Source organism: Pan troglodytes, chromosome 13 (genome assembly GCF_028858775.2).
Source record: "Pan troglodytes isolate AG18354 chromosome 13, NHGRI_mPanTro3-v2.0_pri, whole genome shotgun sequence".
Lineage (NCBI taxonomy): Eukaryota > Metazoa > Chordata > Mammalia > Primates > Hominidae > Pan > Pan troglodytes.
This window is the reverse complement of record NC_072411.2, coordinates 118725764-118745705: the sequence shown is the minus strand read 5'-3', so window position 1 is coordinate 118745705 and position 19942 is coordinate 118725764. Positions and strand designations below refer to the sequence as shown.

The 19942-nt window shown below is 42.9% G+C and overlaps 1 protein-coding gene across 16 annotated transcripts in view; it reads right to left on the bottom strand.

Moving 5' to 3' along the window:
- Window positions 1-221: 221 nt before the first annotated feature.
- SMARCAL1 (SWI/SNF related, matrix associated, actin dependent regulator of chromatin, subfamily a like 1) overlaps window positions 222-19942 on the bottom strand; it is a 71004-nt gene continuing 51283 nt past the window's right edge. For 13 of the 16 annotated variants that reach the window (XM_001153124.5, XM_063790741.1, XM_009444243.4 and 10 more), the window contains 6 exons: window positions 18645-18715; window positions 15252-15354; window positions 7818-8000; window positions 6060-6160; window positions 4978-5074; window positions 222-537 (listed from right to left, as the gene is read on the bottom strand). In XM_001153124.5, the coding sequence (XP_001153124.1) occupies window positions 298-537; window positions 4978-5074; window positions 6060-6160; window positions 7818-8000; window positions 15252-15354; window positions 18645-18715 (795 nt within the window). In that variant the 3' untranslated portion in view covers window positions 222-297. The remainder of the gene's footprint in view (window positions 538-4977; window positions 5075-6059; window positions 6161-7817; window positions 8001-15251; window positions 15355-18644; window positions 18716-19942) is intronic. The other 3 variants (XR_010149877.1, XR_010149876.1, XR_010149878.1) reach the window with 1 other exon arrangement.

Sequence of the window (19942 nt, the reverse complement as noted above, 5' to 3'; positions counted from 1 at the left end):
TATGGGGACTGTGTAGGAAGGACCTCATTCTTTAGAGAACATGAATTACCCACTACTACAACTCGCTGTGTCCATCCCTAAGCCAGAAGAGCGGAGGTTAAGACCCCAAGCAAGCCCACACGTAATGACACAGGAATGGAAAGCTGATGCTCGGCCTGGTCTCCTGCTGAGCCTGGACACAGGCATAGGCACTGCTGCAATGGCAAGAGAAGCGCAAAAAGTTTTAAAACAAAATACATTATTTTATTTCAATTCCATGATTTTAAAATGCTTTTTATTTTTTTCTTTTTGCCCCTTTTACAGGGGAGACGTAAAGCTGTCCCAGTTATCAAAAAATTCAAATCTCCTTTTCTTCTGTGGACTGGCTGTCAATGAGCTTTCATCCAGGGTGTCTCCCATGTTCTGGGAACTACTTCCAGATGTTCCTGAAGCACTTCCTGGGTCAAAGGACTCTGCTGCTTCCAGGAGCTCCATATCACTTCCTTCTTTCTCAAAGGACTTCTGGAATAGGTCGTAGATCTTCTGCTGCTTTGGGTCCTTCATCAGAGAAAGAAAACAAAAGATAAAAGGAAGAGCCCAGGCTCCAACACTGACTCTCCTCCACTAGGGCTGATGAGAGAATATAAAGATGAGAGACCACACATTTTATGGTGTCAGGGAGCTACACGATGGCAAGTGTGCATCATCTTAGCAAACCATCACTAAAGCAGCCTCACTGTTTTAGTGTCTGACATCTTACCCTCTCTGTGCTCATTGAGTTAGGAAAAAGAAATGGTTGTGAGTGCAACAGAGAAGCTGCTCTCACGCTATAATTTACATTGGAAATGTTTTCTCCCTTTGAACTTTCCAAATCATTATTTCAATACTGAAATAGCACCCAAGATCTCACTTCCTCCAAAGCCTTTCTCTACTAAGGGTCAGTTAAGGTGTAATTCAACTTCTAAATCTCTATTTTAAAATTTATTTTTATTTTTATAATTTTTTAAGAGATGGGATCTCACTAAATGTTGCCCAGGCTGGTCTCGAACTCCTGAGCTCAAATGATCTGCCCACCTCAGCTACCCAAAATGTTGGGATTACAGGTGTGAGCCACCATGTGCCCAGCCCCCCATACTTCCAAATCTCTGTGTTCAGCCATGGCTTATACCTAATTTTCAAAGTAGTTGAAAAAACATACACACATTTAACATATTCATAAGTAGATATGTGTACCTATTCTGATTACCTTAAATTACAAATAATCAAAATACCCACCAACTGCATCTATACATTGATGACAATGGTGTAGTGTTAAAACCATGCCCAGTGGATACAACCACAACACACGATCACTATCACCCCTCTGCCGATTTTTCCTACATCTAAATTTCCAACTTTGACCATTTTTCAATTTAGAGGTATATTTTCCATATCTCCACTGACATCCCACAGTTTCATAAAACTAAACTGGTTTAAAATCAAATGATCTTTTGGCTGGGCTCAGTGGCTCTCACCTATAATCCCAGCACTTTAGGAGGCCGAGGCGGATGGATCGCCTGAGGTCAGGAGTTCGAGACCAGCCTGGCCAACGTGGTGAAACCCCATCTCTACTAAAAATACAAAAAATTAGCCAGACATGGTGGTGCGTGCCTGTAGTCCCAGCTATTTGGGAGGCTGAGGCACAAGAATCACTTGAACCCACAAGGCAGAGGTTGCAGTGAGCCATCATCACGCCACTGCACTCCAGCCTGGGTGACAGAGTGAGACTCTGTCTCAAAAAAAAAATAAATACATAAAAATAAGGCTGCTGCGAGGGCTCACGCCTGTAATCCCAGCACTTTGGGAGGCCGAGGTGGGGGGATCATCTAAGCTCAGGAATTAGAGACCAGCCTGGGCAACATGGCAAAACCCCATCTCTATCAAAAATACAGAAAATTGGCCGGGTGTTGGCAGCGTATGCCTGTAGTTCCAGCTACTCGGGAGGCTAAGATGGGGGGAATCGCTTGAGCCTGGGAGGCGGAGGTTGCAGTGAGCCAGCATAGTGCCACTGTACTCCAGCCTGGGTGACAGAGTGAGACCCTGTCTCTAAATAAATAAATAAATAAATATAAAAAATCAAATGGTCTCTCATCTCCTATATTCTCAAAGCAGCTTCTCTTCCCATAAGTCTAGTTTTTATAGTCTACCTGCATTCTCGTAGTCTCCCAGGTGGAAATCATCCAGGCAAACAGAGTCCTCGGCTCATGCAAGTTTGTTCCCCCCATTAGTTCCCTCCTCTCTCCTTCAGGCACCATCTTTACTTGGGCCACATCACTTGGTACTGCATGGATTTGCAACAGCTCAACTGCGCTTCCTGCCTCAGGCTCCTTCCCATTTCAAACAGCCTACAGATCTTGGCCAGCTGATTTTTACCCCCAGGCTCTCCTTTAAAGATTTTTTTGGTCATGTCTTTGGGCTCCGCTGTCCCTACCTCATCAAGTCTACAGTTGCTCCCCTGGCTTTTCAGGCCTTTATAGAATTAGGTCTCAACCTACCCGGCCACTGTTCCTCACTATTCCTTAACCAAATCCCTTCACATTGGTGAAGTAGAGTTCCTTGAAAATTGATCATGACAGCCTGTCATGTAAGAACTCCAGATTATTCAATTAACCTGCACCCGAAATCTCCTAGCCTTTCAGGATCCCAGCCTTGCAGAGAGGGAAATGACATGAAAGATCATCAAGGCTGACCCCCAAATAACCCACATGTCCTCCTCCAGGATGCCCTCATCAGCCTCTTTCTGAATGACTGCAATGTCAAGGAAACGCCACCCTGCAAGGCAGCCTATTCCAAGTAGAAAAAGCTGCTAATGTGCATTTGATTATGATGATGGCAACACTGTATGCTGACTCGGGGCATGCATAATTAATTGGAAGCGAGTTCCAAGATCAGATTAATATTTCATTTCCCCTCTCAGAAGGAAGGCTATCTCAGTGAGATATAACCTCTTCTGCTTTTGTCTCCTATATTGGAAGCAACATTTTCTTTTTCTAGTAGTTGATAAAATTTTCAGCCCCATCTTAATTAAAAAATAAATTGATATAGTTATTGATCAAAATATTGATAAAACTCATTTATATTACCTTGTACTTATATTTTAGGTAGAAATGCTTAACCAATTTAGAGTAAGAGAAAGGCAAGGAGGAATAAATGAGTTCAAGTGAGAATCCTTTAAAAATAGGCTTTCTTTTTTTTCTTTTTTGAGACAAGGTCTATCTCTGTTGCCTAGGCTGAAATGTAGTGGTGTGATCTTGGCCCACTGCAACCTCTGCCTCCCAGGTTCAGGGAATCCTCCTGCCTCAGTCTCCTGAGTAGCTGGGAATACAGGCATGTGCCATCATGCCTGGCTAATTTTTGTATTTTTTGTAGAGATGGGGGTTTCACCATGTTGCCCAGGCTGGTCTCAAACTCCTGGGCTCAAGTCATCTGTCCGCCTCAGCATGGGATTAGAGGCTTGAGCCACTATGCCTGCTCAGACTATTTCTTTTCAAAAGGCTTATAATAACCTAGGCTCTGTTACCATTTACCATTCAGCTGAACTGGAGAGTTCTTTAAAAAGCTTAAAAATAAGGTTGTTTTAAAATTGGCTTATTAACTATATATGTCTGAAAGGATAATTTGCAGTCTGCATTTAAAAATATGATCTGAGTCTTATTTATCCCAATATTTAGCAAATAAATCCTTGCAAAGAAAGAATTTATTTGCTAAATAAATGTAAGTGAATGAGCAGATCCACAGAGTCTTAAGTCTTGGTGTCAACGATAAGATTTAACTCAACTTCTTATTTATTTAAACTTTTTTCTTTCTCTTTTTTTTTTTTTTTTGAGGCAGGCTCTTGCTCTGTTGCCCAGTCTGGAGTACAGTGACCATCATGGCTAACTACAGCCTTGACCTCCTAGGCTCAAGTGATCCTCACCTTTTCCTCTGGAGTAGCTGGGACTACAGGTGTGCACCACCACGTGTGGCCTAACTCAATATTCTGATGGTGATTTCACAGGAAGGAGGAGGTGCTTCACTTTCCTGATAAGCTACCGTAAGGCCCCTTTCTGCATGAGGCTCAGACCTGGTTCAAACTCTCCTGGCAGAAACAATTCAACCATGAGCTATGCTCGAGGAGGGCATACTCCTAGTTTTCAACTTCTGGCCAACAATCCAAGCTGGGGAAGGAAAACAAGCTTTTGGAAGGCTCTGGGTCTCTTGCTCCCTCCACTCTGTTTCACTGAAATGGGGGAGGAAGAGTCTGTGGCAGCCACTGGACTGCAGCACTGAGACCAGGCAGGCATGATGGGCCCAGGGCTGTCCTGTTCAGAGGCAACAGCCTTCCCCCTCAGCACCTTTGACAAGGCCTGCCTGGTCATGGAGGGATGCCTCTTATACTCCTTTACAACAAGGGGCTGAGCTCAAAGGAGGAATGCTGGGCCAAGTCAGGAAGCCTTCTTCCTTGGGCTGGCTTCACATGCCCTGTGACTTTGTGCAAACCTACTATACTGCCATGTCTCAGTTTACCCCTCTATCAAGTGGGGAGACACTGAGAATAAATAAAATGACAGAAGGGAAAATATATTCTATGAAGCCAGTACCCTATTTTAAACACTCCCCATTCTGTGCTGGGGATGCATTCCTGTGGCAGCCCTCTGTGTGGTGTTGCTGTGTACTTTTTGAAACAATTCAACATTTGCCATGGGGAGTTTTGTCAGTTTCTAATGGCCTGCTGGAAGAGGCAGCATTCAGAGCCTGTGCGGGAATGTCAGCAGCTGTAGGAGCTAATGCCATCATTTCCCCATAAAGCGATGCATGCATGGTTCAACTGAGAATGACTGCAGGCCATTGTTTTCAGCTCTGGGGCTGGGGGAGGTCCCTAGGAGTGATTCACATCCTCCTACTCAGGACCCAAAGACTTGGCAGACAGCTTAATGCCTCCCTCTGCTCCAGGGGTGAAGAGCCATGTGCTGGCATTACCTTGTAGAGGTAATCAGTGGATTCTGTCATTTCTGAAAAATTGGTCTCAGAAAGCCCGGCTTCCGCCAGAACTTTAATCTTCTCTTGAATCAGGGGCCTGTTGGGGAGAAATGAGCTGCAGTGAATACAACCTGCACAGAACCACCAGACTAATGAAAATGAGGCCACCCTCCTTGTTCTTATGGGACAACGGCTTGTTTACAGTTTCACATCTCTGCATCTCTCAAGGTGCAAACACCCATCTTGAAAAATTTGCCCCCTCTCATTTGTAAAAACTCCAATTTAGGGCTAAGAATATCATCAGGTTCAATATTCTTTCTAATGGAAGATGTGTAGGCAATAAATGCTGCCTCATTTCAACACAATTTTGAATCTGGTGGTATTATGAGCTGCCCAATTAACAAATCCACTAAAAAGAGGGAAGTAGGAGTGACCCCCACACATTGCAAAGCCTTAGTCATAAGGCTGGAAACAGAGACAAGCAGTGGAAACAAATGAGATAATCAAGAAATTTTGTATCAGGAAGGGGGAGATAAGGGGAAGAAGCTTTTTGAGATTTTTCACTTAGGTAACAGACAGAAAACCCCAGGGTTGAAAATCTTACTCCAGCTCTGCTAACGAAGTACACTACACGGTCCAGGGTAAGCCACTTTCTCCCTGTGGTCCAGCAGCAGCAATGTAAGATGTGCCCACCAGATAAATGCACATCATAAAAGGTAAAAGACTGTCACCCTGTCCTAACAAATGCCTTCACAGCTGGGAACAGGGTGTTTTACAAACTAAATTCCATCTATATTTTGTCATAATCAGCACTTCTCCCTGCCTCAGACCAGCAGCAAAAGGAGCCACAACCCCTTATTGCTATAAGATTCCGCATGCACCCTGCAAGCCACCAGTGAACGCTAGTGAGGGAGGCCAAATATGGTCATGATGAAAGCAGGAGGGCATTACTAGTCAATTTTCTATAGATCCTTAAAGACCTTACTTAGCAAAAGCAGAAGCACTTTGGGAGCAAAGTAAACATATCATCAGTTTCCACCCTTGCTCGACTCCAACTGCCAGGCCACCCAACCAAGCCATACCAAAGGTAGTCATCAGCTGTGCCCTTTGCCACGAGGTAGTGAATGCCCACGGAGCTGGTCTGTCCAATGCGGTGCACGCGGTCCTCAGCCTGGATCAGCACCTGTGTGTCCAGGAATTGAGACAGGCAGGTAAAGGCCTGAAGCAGTTCCATCCACCATAGCAGGTATGGTTCCTCTCCACCCCATTTCCAGTCCCACCACAACCCTCCCTCCTCAAAGCACTTCACTGTCTCAGACCTAGAAATAACCTGCACTTTACCATCTCAGACCTACAAATGACCTGCCACTTTAACAAAAGAGAGAACCCAAAACAGCCCAGGCTGGGGAACTGGAATCTGAAGCAGAAGATCTGCAGGTGGCTGTTCAGTGCTGGGCACTGAGCTAGGTGCTGCAAATGAAGAGGCACAGGCTCTGCCATCAGGCTGCATGGGGAGGGGCTGGTGATGGAGGCCTGCACGCTTCCATTTCTTCACTGTGTGAAATAAAAAGTTATCTTCTAAATAAATAAAAACATCACACACAAGGGAGAGGCTATCCATGATTTGGGCATAGGGTGGTGGTTTAATATAGTGGTAAGCCTTATAATAAATACTTAAGGGCTGGATGTGGTGGCTCACGCCTGTAATCCCAGCACTTTGGGAGGCCGAGGCAGGCAGATTGCTTGAGCCCAGGAGTTCCAGAACAGCTTGAGCAACATGGTGAAACCCCATCTCTACAAAAAATACAAAAATTAGGCATGGAGGCATGCACCTGTAGTCCCCTGCTACTCAGGAGGCTGAGGTGGGAGGATCACCTGAGCTCGGGAAATCAAGGCTGCAGTGAGCCAGTAAGTCCCTGCAGTCCAGCCTGGGTGACAGAGCAAGACCCTGTCTCAAAAAAGCAGAAGAAAAAAAAAACCACCTAACATCATGAGCATTATTTCTTGTATAAAATGGCTTCACCCTCAAGGTCTACCCATTATTAATGTAGTCTCTTATGTGTAGCCAATAAAAACCACAATATTATTAAATATTATATAAATATTAAAGGGGATATAACTTTTCTGGAGATTACCAGAAAAATTTAAGAGTTCAAACAAATGTCTTATCTCTGTCCTCAGTTGGTCAGGTGAGGCCAATGGTGGTGTCCAGGAAACCCTCACTGCTGTCACTCTGTGTGAGGTCCATTGTTAAAGCAGCTCACAATGATGGCTACTAAAGGGGGCACAGGCTGGAACGTGAGGCCTGGGCTGCAACCTGGTGCCACCAAGTGCCCTCTTCAGTTATGGCAGTGCAGTCCTGCCTCACCCCTTGAGCTCTCGGTGCCCTAACTTCCTTCTATGAGACATGAAGTCAAGATTCCTTCTAGCCCTGGAAGACTTCAACCTTCCCGTTGATAAAATGGAGTCGATAATCCTACAGGTTGCTGTGAAAATCTAGAAACCAGCCAATTGCCTGGCGCGGTGGCTCACGCCTGTAATCCCAGCTACTCGGGAGGCTGAGGCAGGGGAATCGCTTGAACCCAGGAGGCGGAGGTTGCAGTGAGCCAAGATCATGCCACTGCACTCCAGCCTGGGTGATAAGAGACTCTGTCTCAAAAAAAGAAAAAAAGAGACTAGTCAATCAACATAGAAGTGCGTAAAGGAAGTGAAAACTGACTTGTGGGAAGTATAATGAATGGATAAAAAGGAAACCACACTTTCCCCGACCGACACTCACTGCTTCCTGCCCACAGCCATGAGCATGCCTGGGGAGTATCTGAGTCTTCTGCGTCTCTTACCCCTGGGTTCCAAAACAGCTCAGCAAACACCACCAGGTCAGCCGAGGAGAAGGTGAGGCCCATATTGGCAGCGGTGATGGACAGCACGGCCACGGCATGCCTCTCCGACAGTTGGAACTGCTGGCACAGGTCCTCCCGCTCAGCTGATGAGGTGGAGCCATCGATGCGGATGTGCTGCACGTGCTGCAGGAACAAGGGGCAGAAGCAAGGTGGGCAACAGCCCCGGGGGATTCTCAGCAAACCACACCCAGCCACAGCTCCAGCACAGAACCAGGTTCCAGCTCAGCAGAGGCCCCTGCCTTCAGAGCTTTTCTTTTCAAATTGACACTGGTATTGAGATGACTGCTTATACTCAGGTGCCATTGTAAGAAATAATAGAGATCCCTCTTAGGCCTTTGCCCAGATTCCTGCAGTGGTAACATTCTATAAAAACTATAGTATAATACCGCAGCCAGGATGCTGACTTCTATACAATCCACTGATCTTCAGATTTCTTGTTTTACTTGTATGTGTGTGTTCTACACAATTTTATCACCTGTGTAGGTTTTCATATATTCACCTCCAATGTTAAGATACTCAACAATTCCAGCATTGCAAGGATCCTTTTACCTCCCTCCTCTTTCCACGGTCCTTAGCTCCTGATAGCCACTAATCTGACCTGAATTTCTAAAAACATTTTTTTCTCTTTTTCTTTTTTAAGATGAAGTTTCACTCTTGTCACTCAGGCTGGAGTGCAGTGGCATGATCTTGGCTCACGGCAACCTCCGCCCCCTGGGGTTCAAGCGATTCTCCTGCCTCAGCCTCCCAACTAGGTGGGATTACAGGCGCACACCACCACATCTGGCTAATTTCTGTATTTTTAGTAGAGGTGGGGTTCCACTATGTTGGCCAGGCTGGTCTCAAACTCCTGATTTCAGGTGATCCGCCTGCCTCGGCCTCCCAAAGTGCTGGGATTACAGGCGTGAGCCACTGCACCTGGCCAATTTTTTTTTTTTTTCAAGAATGTACTATAGGCCAGGCACAGTGGCTCACGCCTGTAATCCCAACACTCTGGGAGGCCAAGGCAGGTAGATCACCTGAGGTCAGGAGTTTGAGACCAGCCTGGCCAACATGGCGGAACCCCACCTCTACTAAAAATACTAAAATTAGCCAGATGTGGTGGCGTGCGCCTGTAATCCCAGCTACTCAGGAGGCCAAGGCAGGAGAATCACTTGAATCTGGGAGGCAGGGGTTGCAGTGAGCCAAGATGGCACCACTGCACTCCTGCCTGGGTGACAGAGCGAGACTCTGTCTCAAAAAAAAAAAAAAAAAAAAAAAAAAAAGAATGCTATACAAATGTTATATAAATTGCACAGCATATAACCTTTTGGAATGGGCCTTTGCATTCAGCACTCTCTGGAGATTCATCCAAGTTGTTACCTGTATCAATAATTTTCTTCTTTTTATTGTTGAGAAATAGCCCACAGTATGGATATACCATAGTTTCACCATCCATCTGTTGAAGGACATCTGAGTTGATTCCAATTTGGGGCTACTACAAATAAAGCTGCTATGAACATGTGTGTACAAGTTTTTCTGTTAACCTAAGTTTTCATTTCCCAAAGAAAAATGCTCAAAAGTCAATTGTTGTGTTGTATGGTAACTGCATGTTTAGTTTAGTTATTTTCTTTTAAATGGCATTTATTTATTCTTGCTAGTGATAAACATGATAAGGAAAATAAAAACATTTAGTAATCTAACCAATCTACTTTTTCCTGTCTCTTTTTTTGATGTGTATGGTATATACATCTTTTAAATAAAAAGTTTTATATCCTGTTTTCCCCCAATAAAACACATTATAAGTAAAACTGTATTATTAAGTGTTCTAAAATATCATTTTTAATGGCCCTTTGTCATTATGCAGCAACAGCATAATTTAACCATTCTATTTCTGCAGATTTAGGGGTCTCAAATTTTTCCTAAAAGGATATGTTGGTAAATGTCCATCAACAAGTGAACAGACGATGTACAATGGGATGTTATTTAGCACTAAAAGGGAGTGAACATCTGCAGGTCTAGATAACCTAAAAAAAAAAAAAAAAAAGGAAAACAAAGGAGTGAACACTAAAAAGGAACGAGACACACAACATGGATAAATCTCAAAAAAAAAAAAAAAAGTACATCCTGAATGTCCTTTTCTCCACATTTATATTCCATTATATTCCATATTTATATAAAATTCTAAAAATCTGCAAACTAATCCTTAGTGACAGACAGTAGACCAGAGGTTGCTTGAGGATAGGAGGGTGAGGGAAGGGGCAGGAGGGCGTCATTACAAAGGGACATGAGAAAACTCTGGGGGCGGGGGCAGCGGGTGGCAGATATGTTTCCTATCTTGATTCTCATTAATTGTACACATTATGTGCAGTTTACTGCATGTCAATTATACCTCAATAATGCTATTAAAATGGAAAGTTTTTAAGAGGATGCCAATTTTTGGTGATTTTCTTAGATTGGACTACAAACCAAAGTACGATAGCAAAAAGAAAAAACTTAATTTAAGGCTCTTGATATTATTGCCAAATTGCTTTCCAATAACTAATGTATTAGCATGTCCATCTTGGTACACTTTCATCAACAGTGAGCACCGCACATTTTTAAAACCTCTACTGACTTGATGGGGTAAAAAAAAAATTTTTTTATTTTTCACTAACTTGATTACTAGTGAAATTGGGTGTTTTCATTATCTTTTAATTGGCTACTGGTGTCATTTCTTTGATGAACTATCTATTTATACAGGTTGCCCCCTTTTTTTTTTCCTACTGGGAGTTAGGAAATACCTTTACATGTAAAAACCATTATTTGTATGTCACAGAGGTGGCTAATAGTTTCCCTAGCTTATTTCCTTCTATTACTTTTCTATTGTTTTCTAAATGCTCCTTTATTTTTAAAAATGTAATTTTTCTTATTATAAAAATAATACACACTCATTGCAAAAATACAGAAAAACTAAAAAGATAATGATGACTACTTAGAGATAATCATCATTAATGTACTGGTATATATTAATCAGGCTTTTTTCTATGGATGACTATTTTATTTATTTTATTTTATTTATCTTATTTTTGAGATAGAGTCTTGTCTCTCACCCAGGCTGCAGTACAGTGGCAGGATCTCGGCTCACTGCAGCTGCTGCCTCCCAGGTTCAAGCAATTCTCGTGTCTCAGCCTCCCGACTAGCTGGGATTACAAGCATGCACCACTATGCCCAGCTAATTTTTGTATGTTTAGTAGAGATGGGGTTCCGCCATGTTGTCCAGGCTGGTCTAGAATTCCTAACCTCGGGTGATCTGCCCGCCTCAGTCTCCCAAAGTGCTGGGATTACAGGCGTGAGCCACTGCGCCCGGACAACATGACAATTTTTAAAAATTATTATACATACAACAGCTTTTTGTCCATAGTATGGACATCTTCCGATAGCAATATATACTAACCAGATACCAAGACCTTCAATTTTGGAGTTTCTTCAGGTTCTTATAGGGTTCAATGATCTCCAAAGTTAGGAACCACTGATCAACATTATATTTTATGGCTGAATGGACTATAATTTATTTAATAGTATATCTGTTGATAAAAACTTAGATTTTTAATTATTGAATATTATAAACAGCATGCCTAATATTCTCATTTATAAATCTGACTAGTCTGATGATTTCCTTAGGATAAATTCCTAGAAGTAAAATTTGAAAAATTGAGTGCACGCCTTAATTTACTGTCAAACTGCCCTCCGAAAATGTACAAATGTACAAGAGAATCATAGCCACTGTGGGCTGGGCATGGTGGCTCACGCCTGTAATCTTAGCACTTTGGGAGGCTGAGGTGGGTGGATCACCAGAGGCCAAGAGTTTGAGACCAGCCTGGCCAACACAGTGAAAGCTTGTCTCTACTAAAAATACAAAGATTAGCTGGGCATGGTAGCAGGCACCTGTAGTCCCAGCTACTTGGGAGGCTGAGGCAGGAGAATTGCTTGAAGCCAGGAGGCGAAGGTTGCAGTCAGCTGAGATTGCACCATTGCACTCCAGCCTGAGCGACAGAGCAAAAACTCCACCTCAAAAAAAAAAAAAAAAAAAAAATTTAATCACTGTGTATGTGTCACAGAAAAAATACATGTGTTTAGGTAATTCAAATCAATTTTTCCTTTGTAATTTCTTTGTTTTTATGCTTAGAAAGTCATTCTCCACCCAGTGATCAGCTATTGTTCGTCGGTATTTTCTTCTAATACTTTATGGTTTCAAGGATCTTTGATTCACCTGGAATTTAATATAGTAAACAGTGAGGTAAAGTTTCATCTACCCTCCCACCCCCCAATTATTTAGGCAATTACCCAAACTTTGTTGAAGAAATTGAAAACGGATTTGTGACAATTCCTTGATCATGTATTTGCTTTCCATTTATGGTGAAGGTCCATGTATTCTATTCCACCATCTGGCCATCTCTCTGGGGCCAGCACGGCTGAATTTTAATTATTGGTATTTTATAACAGATTTTAATATTTAATATCTGAAGGGACAAGTCTTCCAACATTGCTCTTCTTTTTCATAGTTGTTTAGATATCGCTCCTGCTTTTTTTTTTTTTTTTTTTTGAGATGTTCTTGGGAGTAACAGTATAAAGTTCCCTTTAAAAAATCCAACTGGAGGCTGGGTGCAGTGGCTAATGCCTGTAATCCCAGCACTTTGGTAGGCTGAGGCAAAAGAATTGCTTGAGCCCAGTTCTAGACAAGCCTGGGCAACATGGCAAGACCCTGTCTCTACAGAAAAATTTAAAAATTTGCAAGGCGTGGTGGTACATTCCTGAGGTCCCAGCTACTAGGGAGGCTCAGGCAGGTGATCACTTGAGCCTAGGAGGTTGAGGCTTCAGTGAGCAGCATTCGTGCCACTGAACTCCAGTGTGGGAGATACAGTGAGACTCTGCCTCAAAAAAAAAAAAAAAAAAAAAAAAAGATCTAGTTGGAGTTTTTATTAGAATTCAATTAAACCAGCTGGGCCTGGTGGCTCACGTCTGTAATCCCAGCATTTTGAGAGGCCAAAGCGGGTGGATCACTTGAGGCCAGGAGTTTGAGACTAACCTGGCCAACATGGTGAAACCCCGTCTCTACTAAAAAAATGCAAAAAAATTAGCTGGGTGTGGTGGTGCGCACCAGTAATCCCAGCTATTCAGGAGGCTGAGGCATGAGAATCTCTTGAACCCAGGAGGCGGAGGCTATAGTGAGCTAAGATGAAGCCACTGCACTCCAGCCCCCGCAATGGAGCGAGACCCCCCTCCCCAACAAAATAAATTTAAAAAATAAAAAGATAACTGATAAAACATTAATATCCAGAATTTATAAAGAATTTTCCTAAATCAGTAAGAAAAAAAACAATCCAACAGAAAAACAGGCAAAGGATACAAACAGAATATTCACAGGAGACAGCTAAAATGGCCATAAATAAATAAATAAATAAAATGATACACATTTTACTGGTAGTCAGGGAAATGCAAATTAGAGCAAGAATGAGATGATATTTCATTTCTCTGGATTGGTAAAATTAAAAAGTCGGATAATACCAGTGTTAATGGGCACACAGAACAGCAGGAATCCTTATATGTCGTTAGTGAGATTATAAATGTGAATGACCACCTTGGAGAGCAATTTGACAACACTTAGTATGAAGATGAACCTATTTAATAACCATGCAAGAGCATGCCTGAATATGCCTCCCCTACACAAAGCACATACACAAGCCATAAAGAAATGCATAGATACAAACATACACCTACTATAATATTCACACGATAGCAACCATCAGCAGGAGAATGGATAAACTGCAGTATAGCTATCCAATGAGATACAATTCCAGAGTTACAGTGAATGAACTATACGTGTAATGCAGTATAAAGAAATCTCCATTGGGAGGCCGAGGCGGGTGGATCATGAGGTCAGGAGATCGAGACCATCCTGGCTAACACATGGTGAAACCCTGTCTCTACTAAAAATACAAAAAAATTAGCCAGGCACGGTGGCGGGCACCTGTAGTCCCAGCTTCTCGGGAGGCTGAGACAGGAGAATAGCTTGAACCCGGGAGGTGGAGCTTGCAGTGAGCCAAGATCGTGCTACTGCACTCCAGCCTGGGTGACAGAGCAAGACTGTCTCAGAAAAAAAAAAAAAAAAAAGAAATCTCTAAAACAATGCTGAGAAAAAAGTAAGTTGCAGGATAATTACAACGTGCTGTCATTTATTTTAAATTTTTAAAAATAAGCAAAAAGGAGATGATAAATTGCTTATGGATACATACTCCTAGAATATAGTATAACAACATGGAGGGCAAGGATACCCATTGCCTTCATAATAGTGATGTTATTGCTGGAGAGATGGAAGGGGAATAAAGTTAGAATACTGAGGGGACCTAAGTATTTTATTATTAAAAAAATAAACCTTCAGGCCGGGTGTGGTGGCTCATGCCTGTAATCCAAGCACTCTGGGAGGCCGAGGTAGGTGGATCACTTGAGGCCAGGAGTTCAAGACCAGCCTGGGCAACATGGTGAAACCCCATATCTACTAAAATTACAAAAATTAGCCAGCTGAGGTGGTGTAGTCCCAGCTACTTGGGAGGCTGAGGCACGAGAATCACTTGAACCTGAGAAGCAGAGGCTATAGTGAGCTGAGATCCTGCCACTGCACTTCAGCATGGGCAACACAGCAAGACTCTGCCTCAAAATAAAAAATCTAAAAAAACCTTGAAATAAATTCATTTATTAAATCTGGGTGGGAGATACATGGGTATTTGCTGTATATTTCTCTGTACTCTTAAAGTACATTCAAATGTTATATAAATATAAACGATGAGGGAAGACAAAGAGCAATTTACAGCCTTAAATTTAACCAAAAATGAAAAGGGGATGAAATGTGTTCAGTTTTCATAAACATCCTTGGAAATCCTTCTAGATCCCTTTCGTTCAATTTCAGGAGAGCCATAAAACTCTCTACTAATGTCTGCACACTGCCATGTGCAATTAATAAAAGTGCTTTGACAGTGCTGAGGAGGAATGAAAGGAAGGAAAAGAGGAAAACATTCACATAAATACTTGTCTCCATACAAAAGGACAATTTTGCTATCTCCTCTCTTGCCAACTTTGTAATTATTTATGCAGAATAATGGAACAGCCCCTGGGAGATGTTCCTAAAGCAAGACTCCTGGGATATCTATTTGGAGCATGGAGGAAGTTAAAATGACATGGCTGGGGAAACATTTTGACCCCACTGTGGTTCTACAAGCAAGAAGAACTCTTCTTCAGAAAGTCTTCAGCAATGCTTCCTGAAGCCATCGGTCTCACTTTGCTTGGATCTGACCTAAGCCTGCTTAGAACAACTTGGGACATGGCAAAAGTAGCCCATGGTGAATTTCAAAGGGAGCTCACCTTTCTCTCAAGCTCTTGCGTAATTGCGTCCAGGACCACCTTATGGTGTGCAAATACTAAAAACTTCTCTCTTCCACTTTCCAGTAGGTCCAAGATATATTCACTGCATTTGACAATGACAACAAAACAGATTAAACATACACTCCTTATGTTTTATGTGTCTCTGGTATGTTACTGAAACATTCTTATTATCTGGGATCATAGAAGATGATCAACAGTTTTCACTTTACCTCCGACTATCATTATAATGTGTTTTAAATACAAATTAGAGTGTCCTCTGTAGATCTGAAAGCACTTAGGGAGGGGACTAAGGAATTAATGACAGTACACAAATTTCTAGAAGCTAAATATTGAGACATACATAATACTAAAGAGACATTCCAGGAAGGATCTCCAGCTCCTCCCACTTTAGACCTCAAATGACAGGGCCAGTAGTTAAGTCAGTTAATTCTCTTCCAAGGCAGAGGACTATGGAGAGAAGGTTCTCATTTGTTTGGCCTCCCTTTAATTTACATCTCTCTTCCAGCCACTGTGTTTTTTCTTAGCTTCCCACCTTTTTTTTTTTTTTTTTTTTTTTTTTTTTTGAGACTGAGTTTCGCTCTGTCGCCCAGGCTGGAGTGCAGTGCTGAAATCTCAGCTCACTGCAACCTCCACCTCCTGGGTTCAAGCAATTCTCTTGCCTCAGCCTCCTGAGTAGCTGGGATTACAGGTGTGTACCACCACGCCCAGCTAATTTTTGTATTTTTAGTAGGGATGGGGTTTCACCATGTTGGCCAGGCTGGTCTCAAACTCCTGACCTCAAGTGATTTGCCCACCTTGGCCTCCCAAAGTGCTGAGATTACAGGCGTGAGCCACCGCACCCGGCAAGCTTCCCACCTCTTATCTTTCGCTTGGCCTTAAGGTGGCTACCCTCAGGGAGCAGTGGGGTGGGAAGTCACCAGGTTAACAGACCCTGGCTAGGTGCCCCCTCCCCTGGTAGCTCCCTGAAGAGGGATCACAATCCCAAAGAAGAGGTAAGCCCAGTACAGGCAAGTGAGCTCCTTTCCTGAGGCCATTGCCAGCCATGGGTGCATCTGGACAGGGAACAGACTCTGCCTTCCTTAAAGAAGGATACGTCTCAGGTGAGGGAAAGGTACATGGACTGCCCTGTAAACATCCAAGAGTCATTTCAAACAACACTATGACTGACCAGGGCACCAGATTTGAGTTCAATTTGTGAATTGTTGATACTAATAGAATTTACTTTAATTATTTTGAGAGACATAAAATTTGCCATGATATAAGCAAAAAAGTTTACGGCTACAGCATCAAAAAGTCACAAGGCCACAAAATCCACTTGGTGAGCTCATAAAAACCACAGGCCCCAATTTTCCTAATGCCTCTTTCCCCTCTATATCTCATACACAGCTTTGTTGTTCTATAACCTTCTACAAGTTCCTAGGCTGGAAATATCTGCCTGCCACAATAACCTTGGCTTTTATATTAAAAGATGCCCATTAAAATGAAAAAACAAACAACAGCAAAAAAAGAAAAGAAAAACAACTAGCTGAGGAAACTGGGGTTTTGAAGACGTACAATCTAATTTCCACTTACTAGCTGTGTGACTCTGAGGTCCAGAGAGTCATAGATTTACTCAGTGTTTGCATTTTTAAAAATGGAGCCAGTGTGACTTACATGATCTCACAAAGATGCTGTAAATGTGAAATGAGTTCACAGGTGTAAAAAATGTTTGGAAACTACAAAGCACTATACAATTTATTGTATAATAGAATTTTGAGAAAGTATGTATAAGGTATGACCAAAGTTTATTTATGAGGTGGTAGAAAGACTTAAAATTTCTAAGGGAAATGGGTGGCTCTGGGCGCAGCATCTGAAGAGAGAGGCACCTGGTGGACTCTGAATTTGCAGGTCCTGAGCTGAGGGAGCAAGGGAGAAACGCACACCCTTGCCATCTGTTATTCCACAGCACATGAGAAATGGGTCAGCGGGGGCAACTCAGATGTGTTTCTGGGAGAAAATTTTCCAGGCCATAAAAACCACATCTGGAGTTCATTAGCTCTGTAACAGCGTCATAAATGAAAAGGGCAGTGCCCAGGAAGTGAAGGGGAGAGGCCAGCACTGGGCAGTCTTTCCAGGGGGCATTGCAGATCGAGTGGTGTGGGGAACTCTCCTGCCACAGTGGAGGGTGTGGAGAGGTAGGTGGGCCAAGTACGAGGGTGGGGCAGATATATTTCTTAATTTATCCCCAGATCTCAGTCCCCACAGCCAGTCTGGCACCACTCAGCCCTACGGAATCCATTCTCATTGTAATTTCATCAGTTGGACCATTATCCTGCCAGAGCACCACATGAATGTTAAACAAAAAAAAAAATCAGGCAAACTGCACATCATTAGAATTGCCAGGTTTCTACCCCAGTGATATTTAAATAGGAGTGGGTTTTTCTTTAAGAAAGGCATACAATTGAGATTTTGTCATGAATAATTGTAAGAATAGAAATTATTACTTTAGCTTTAATTTATAAGGTGGAAATAGAACTAGGCGTGACAACGGCCATATGCCCATATCTTTTGAACAAACTTTGACATTTGTCTTTTTATTTAGGTAAGTAATGGATGACAATTCCTGAGCTTGGGGAAGACCCAAGTATCCCCATAAGGCAGCTTTTCCTTCTAATTTTTTTTTTCCTAAAGGCAAATGATCACAGAAAAACTCTAGAAAAACTCTCCCTTTTGGTGTTGGGGACAACCCCACCCTCCTTTTAAGGAGCAGCAGCTCCAGCCTACTTGGCTCAAGACAGGATCTCTTAAAGACCCAAGTACATCCTAGTAGTCGCTCCAGTTACCGGCCAACTTATGCCTTGTGTGTAATTAACGGCAGGGCGCCCTAAACTTTTACTTTTTTCATTTTTCCCTTGAGACAGGGTTTTAGTCTCTTGCTTAGGCTGGAGTGCAGTGGCACCACCTTAGCTCACTGCAGCCTCGACCGTCCTCCCTCCCAAGCAATCCTCCCTCCTCAGCCTCCTGAGTAGTTGGGACCACAGGTGCATGCCACCATGCCCAGCTAATTCTGTTCATTTTTTGTATAAATGGGGTCTCACTATGCTGTCCAGCGTGGTCTCAAACTCCTGGACGCAAGCAATCCTCCCACCTTGGCCTCCCAAAGTGCTGGGATTACAGGCGTGAGCCTGGCCCCTAAACTTTATTTTCAAGGCAGCTATAATTCTACTCACTGATCATCTGTTTTATTTTTTCCTTCCTCAACAAAAGGCACATTTAATAATTTCTGGTCATTTCTTAGAAGCAGTAAAATCATTCAGGCAGAATAAAGTAATAAGTTGTTTTTTTTTTTTTTAAGATGAGAGAGAGAGAGGTCGACACTTAGTGACCACTTACATGACAGACGGGATTTTAGCTTCAGCTGTTCTGTTGAAGAAGAGAATGAGGGCATCTTTCTGCTGCTGTTTCTGTTGAAAGATAAGTTAAGAATGTTAAGTGCCCCAGTCTGAGAACTCTGGGATGAGTGGATCTAATTATTGCTCCTATGCGCTTTACAAATCTCAACCACCCGTCACCAGAGTCAAGAGACCCTGGTGCTGACAATGATTCCCCTTTCACTTTGGCCAAGTCAGAAGAACTGCCTGGGTTGGGTTTTGTCCTCAGAGACGGCATTAGAGCTACTCTGCCATTGTCCAAGAACCGTTGCAAGAATCCAAGAGGCAAGGAACACAAAAGCTCTTTGGAGACGCATTTCAGGTAGGGCTTCACCATACACACCAGACCCATGTGAACCACTGAAATGTGGCCTTGGCTAAGCATATCTATTTACTACAGCCTGGTGACAACTTACATGTGACATTTCCCCAAATTGCTTTTTGCTTCCCTCTTTTCTTCTGCCAAGCTGTGACTATACCTGACTTACAGAGCTTACCTCTGTCCAAGATTTACTGAATCAATTCCAATGGACCCTGACTAGTCTATTTTACTATCATTTTATTTTATCTTATTTTTTTTTTTTGAGACAAAGTCTCGCTCTGTCTCGCCCAGGCTGGAGTGCAGTGGCGCGATCTCGGCTCACTGCAGCCTCTGCCTCCCAGGTTCAAGCGATTCTCCCGTCTCAGCCTCCGAGTAGCTGGGACTACAGGCGTGTGCCACCACGCCCAGCTAATTTTGTATTTTTAGTAGAGACAGGGTTTCACCATGTTGGCCAGGCTGGTCTCGAACTTCTGACCTCTGGTGTTCCACCCACCTCAGCCTCCCAAAGTGCTGGGATTACAGGCATGAGTCACCGCACCTGGCCCATTTTAGTATCATTTTAAAACCATTATTCAGGTGTTCTTGGTCTACCTCCCACATAAGGTAATTAACTTCCCAGAAGAAGAAACGGTGTTTTCTTTATGGTTTACATTTAAGTGACTCCTAATAAAGAATGCTAACACAGGAGATGCTCAAATCATTTCATAATAATGTGAGATAACATTTACTGTCACTCTGGCCTCCCAGAGATCATACTCTTACCATCATTGGTAAGAGTGTCCCCCCAAAATTCATAATCTGAAACTTAATTTCCAGTGCAGTGGTGGTGGGAAGTGGGGCATCTGGGAGATGCTTAGGTCATAAGGACAGAGAGCCTGTTTGTTCCTTCCGCCCTGTTTGAAACAGAAACTGGGCCCTCACTAGACACTGAATCTGCT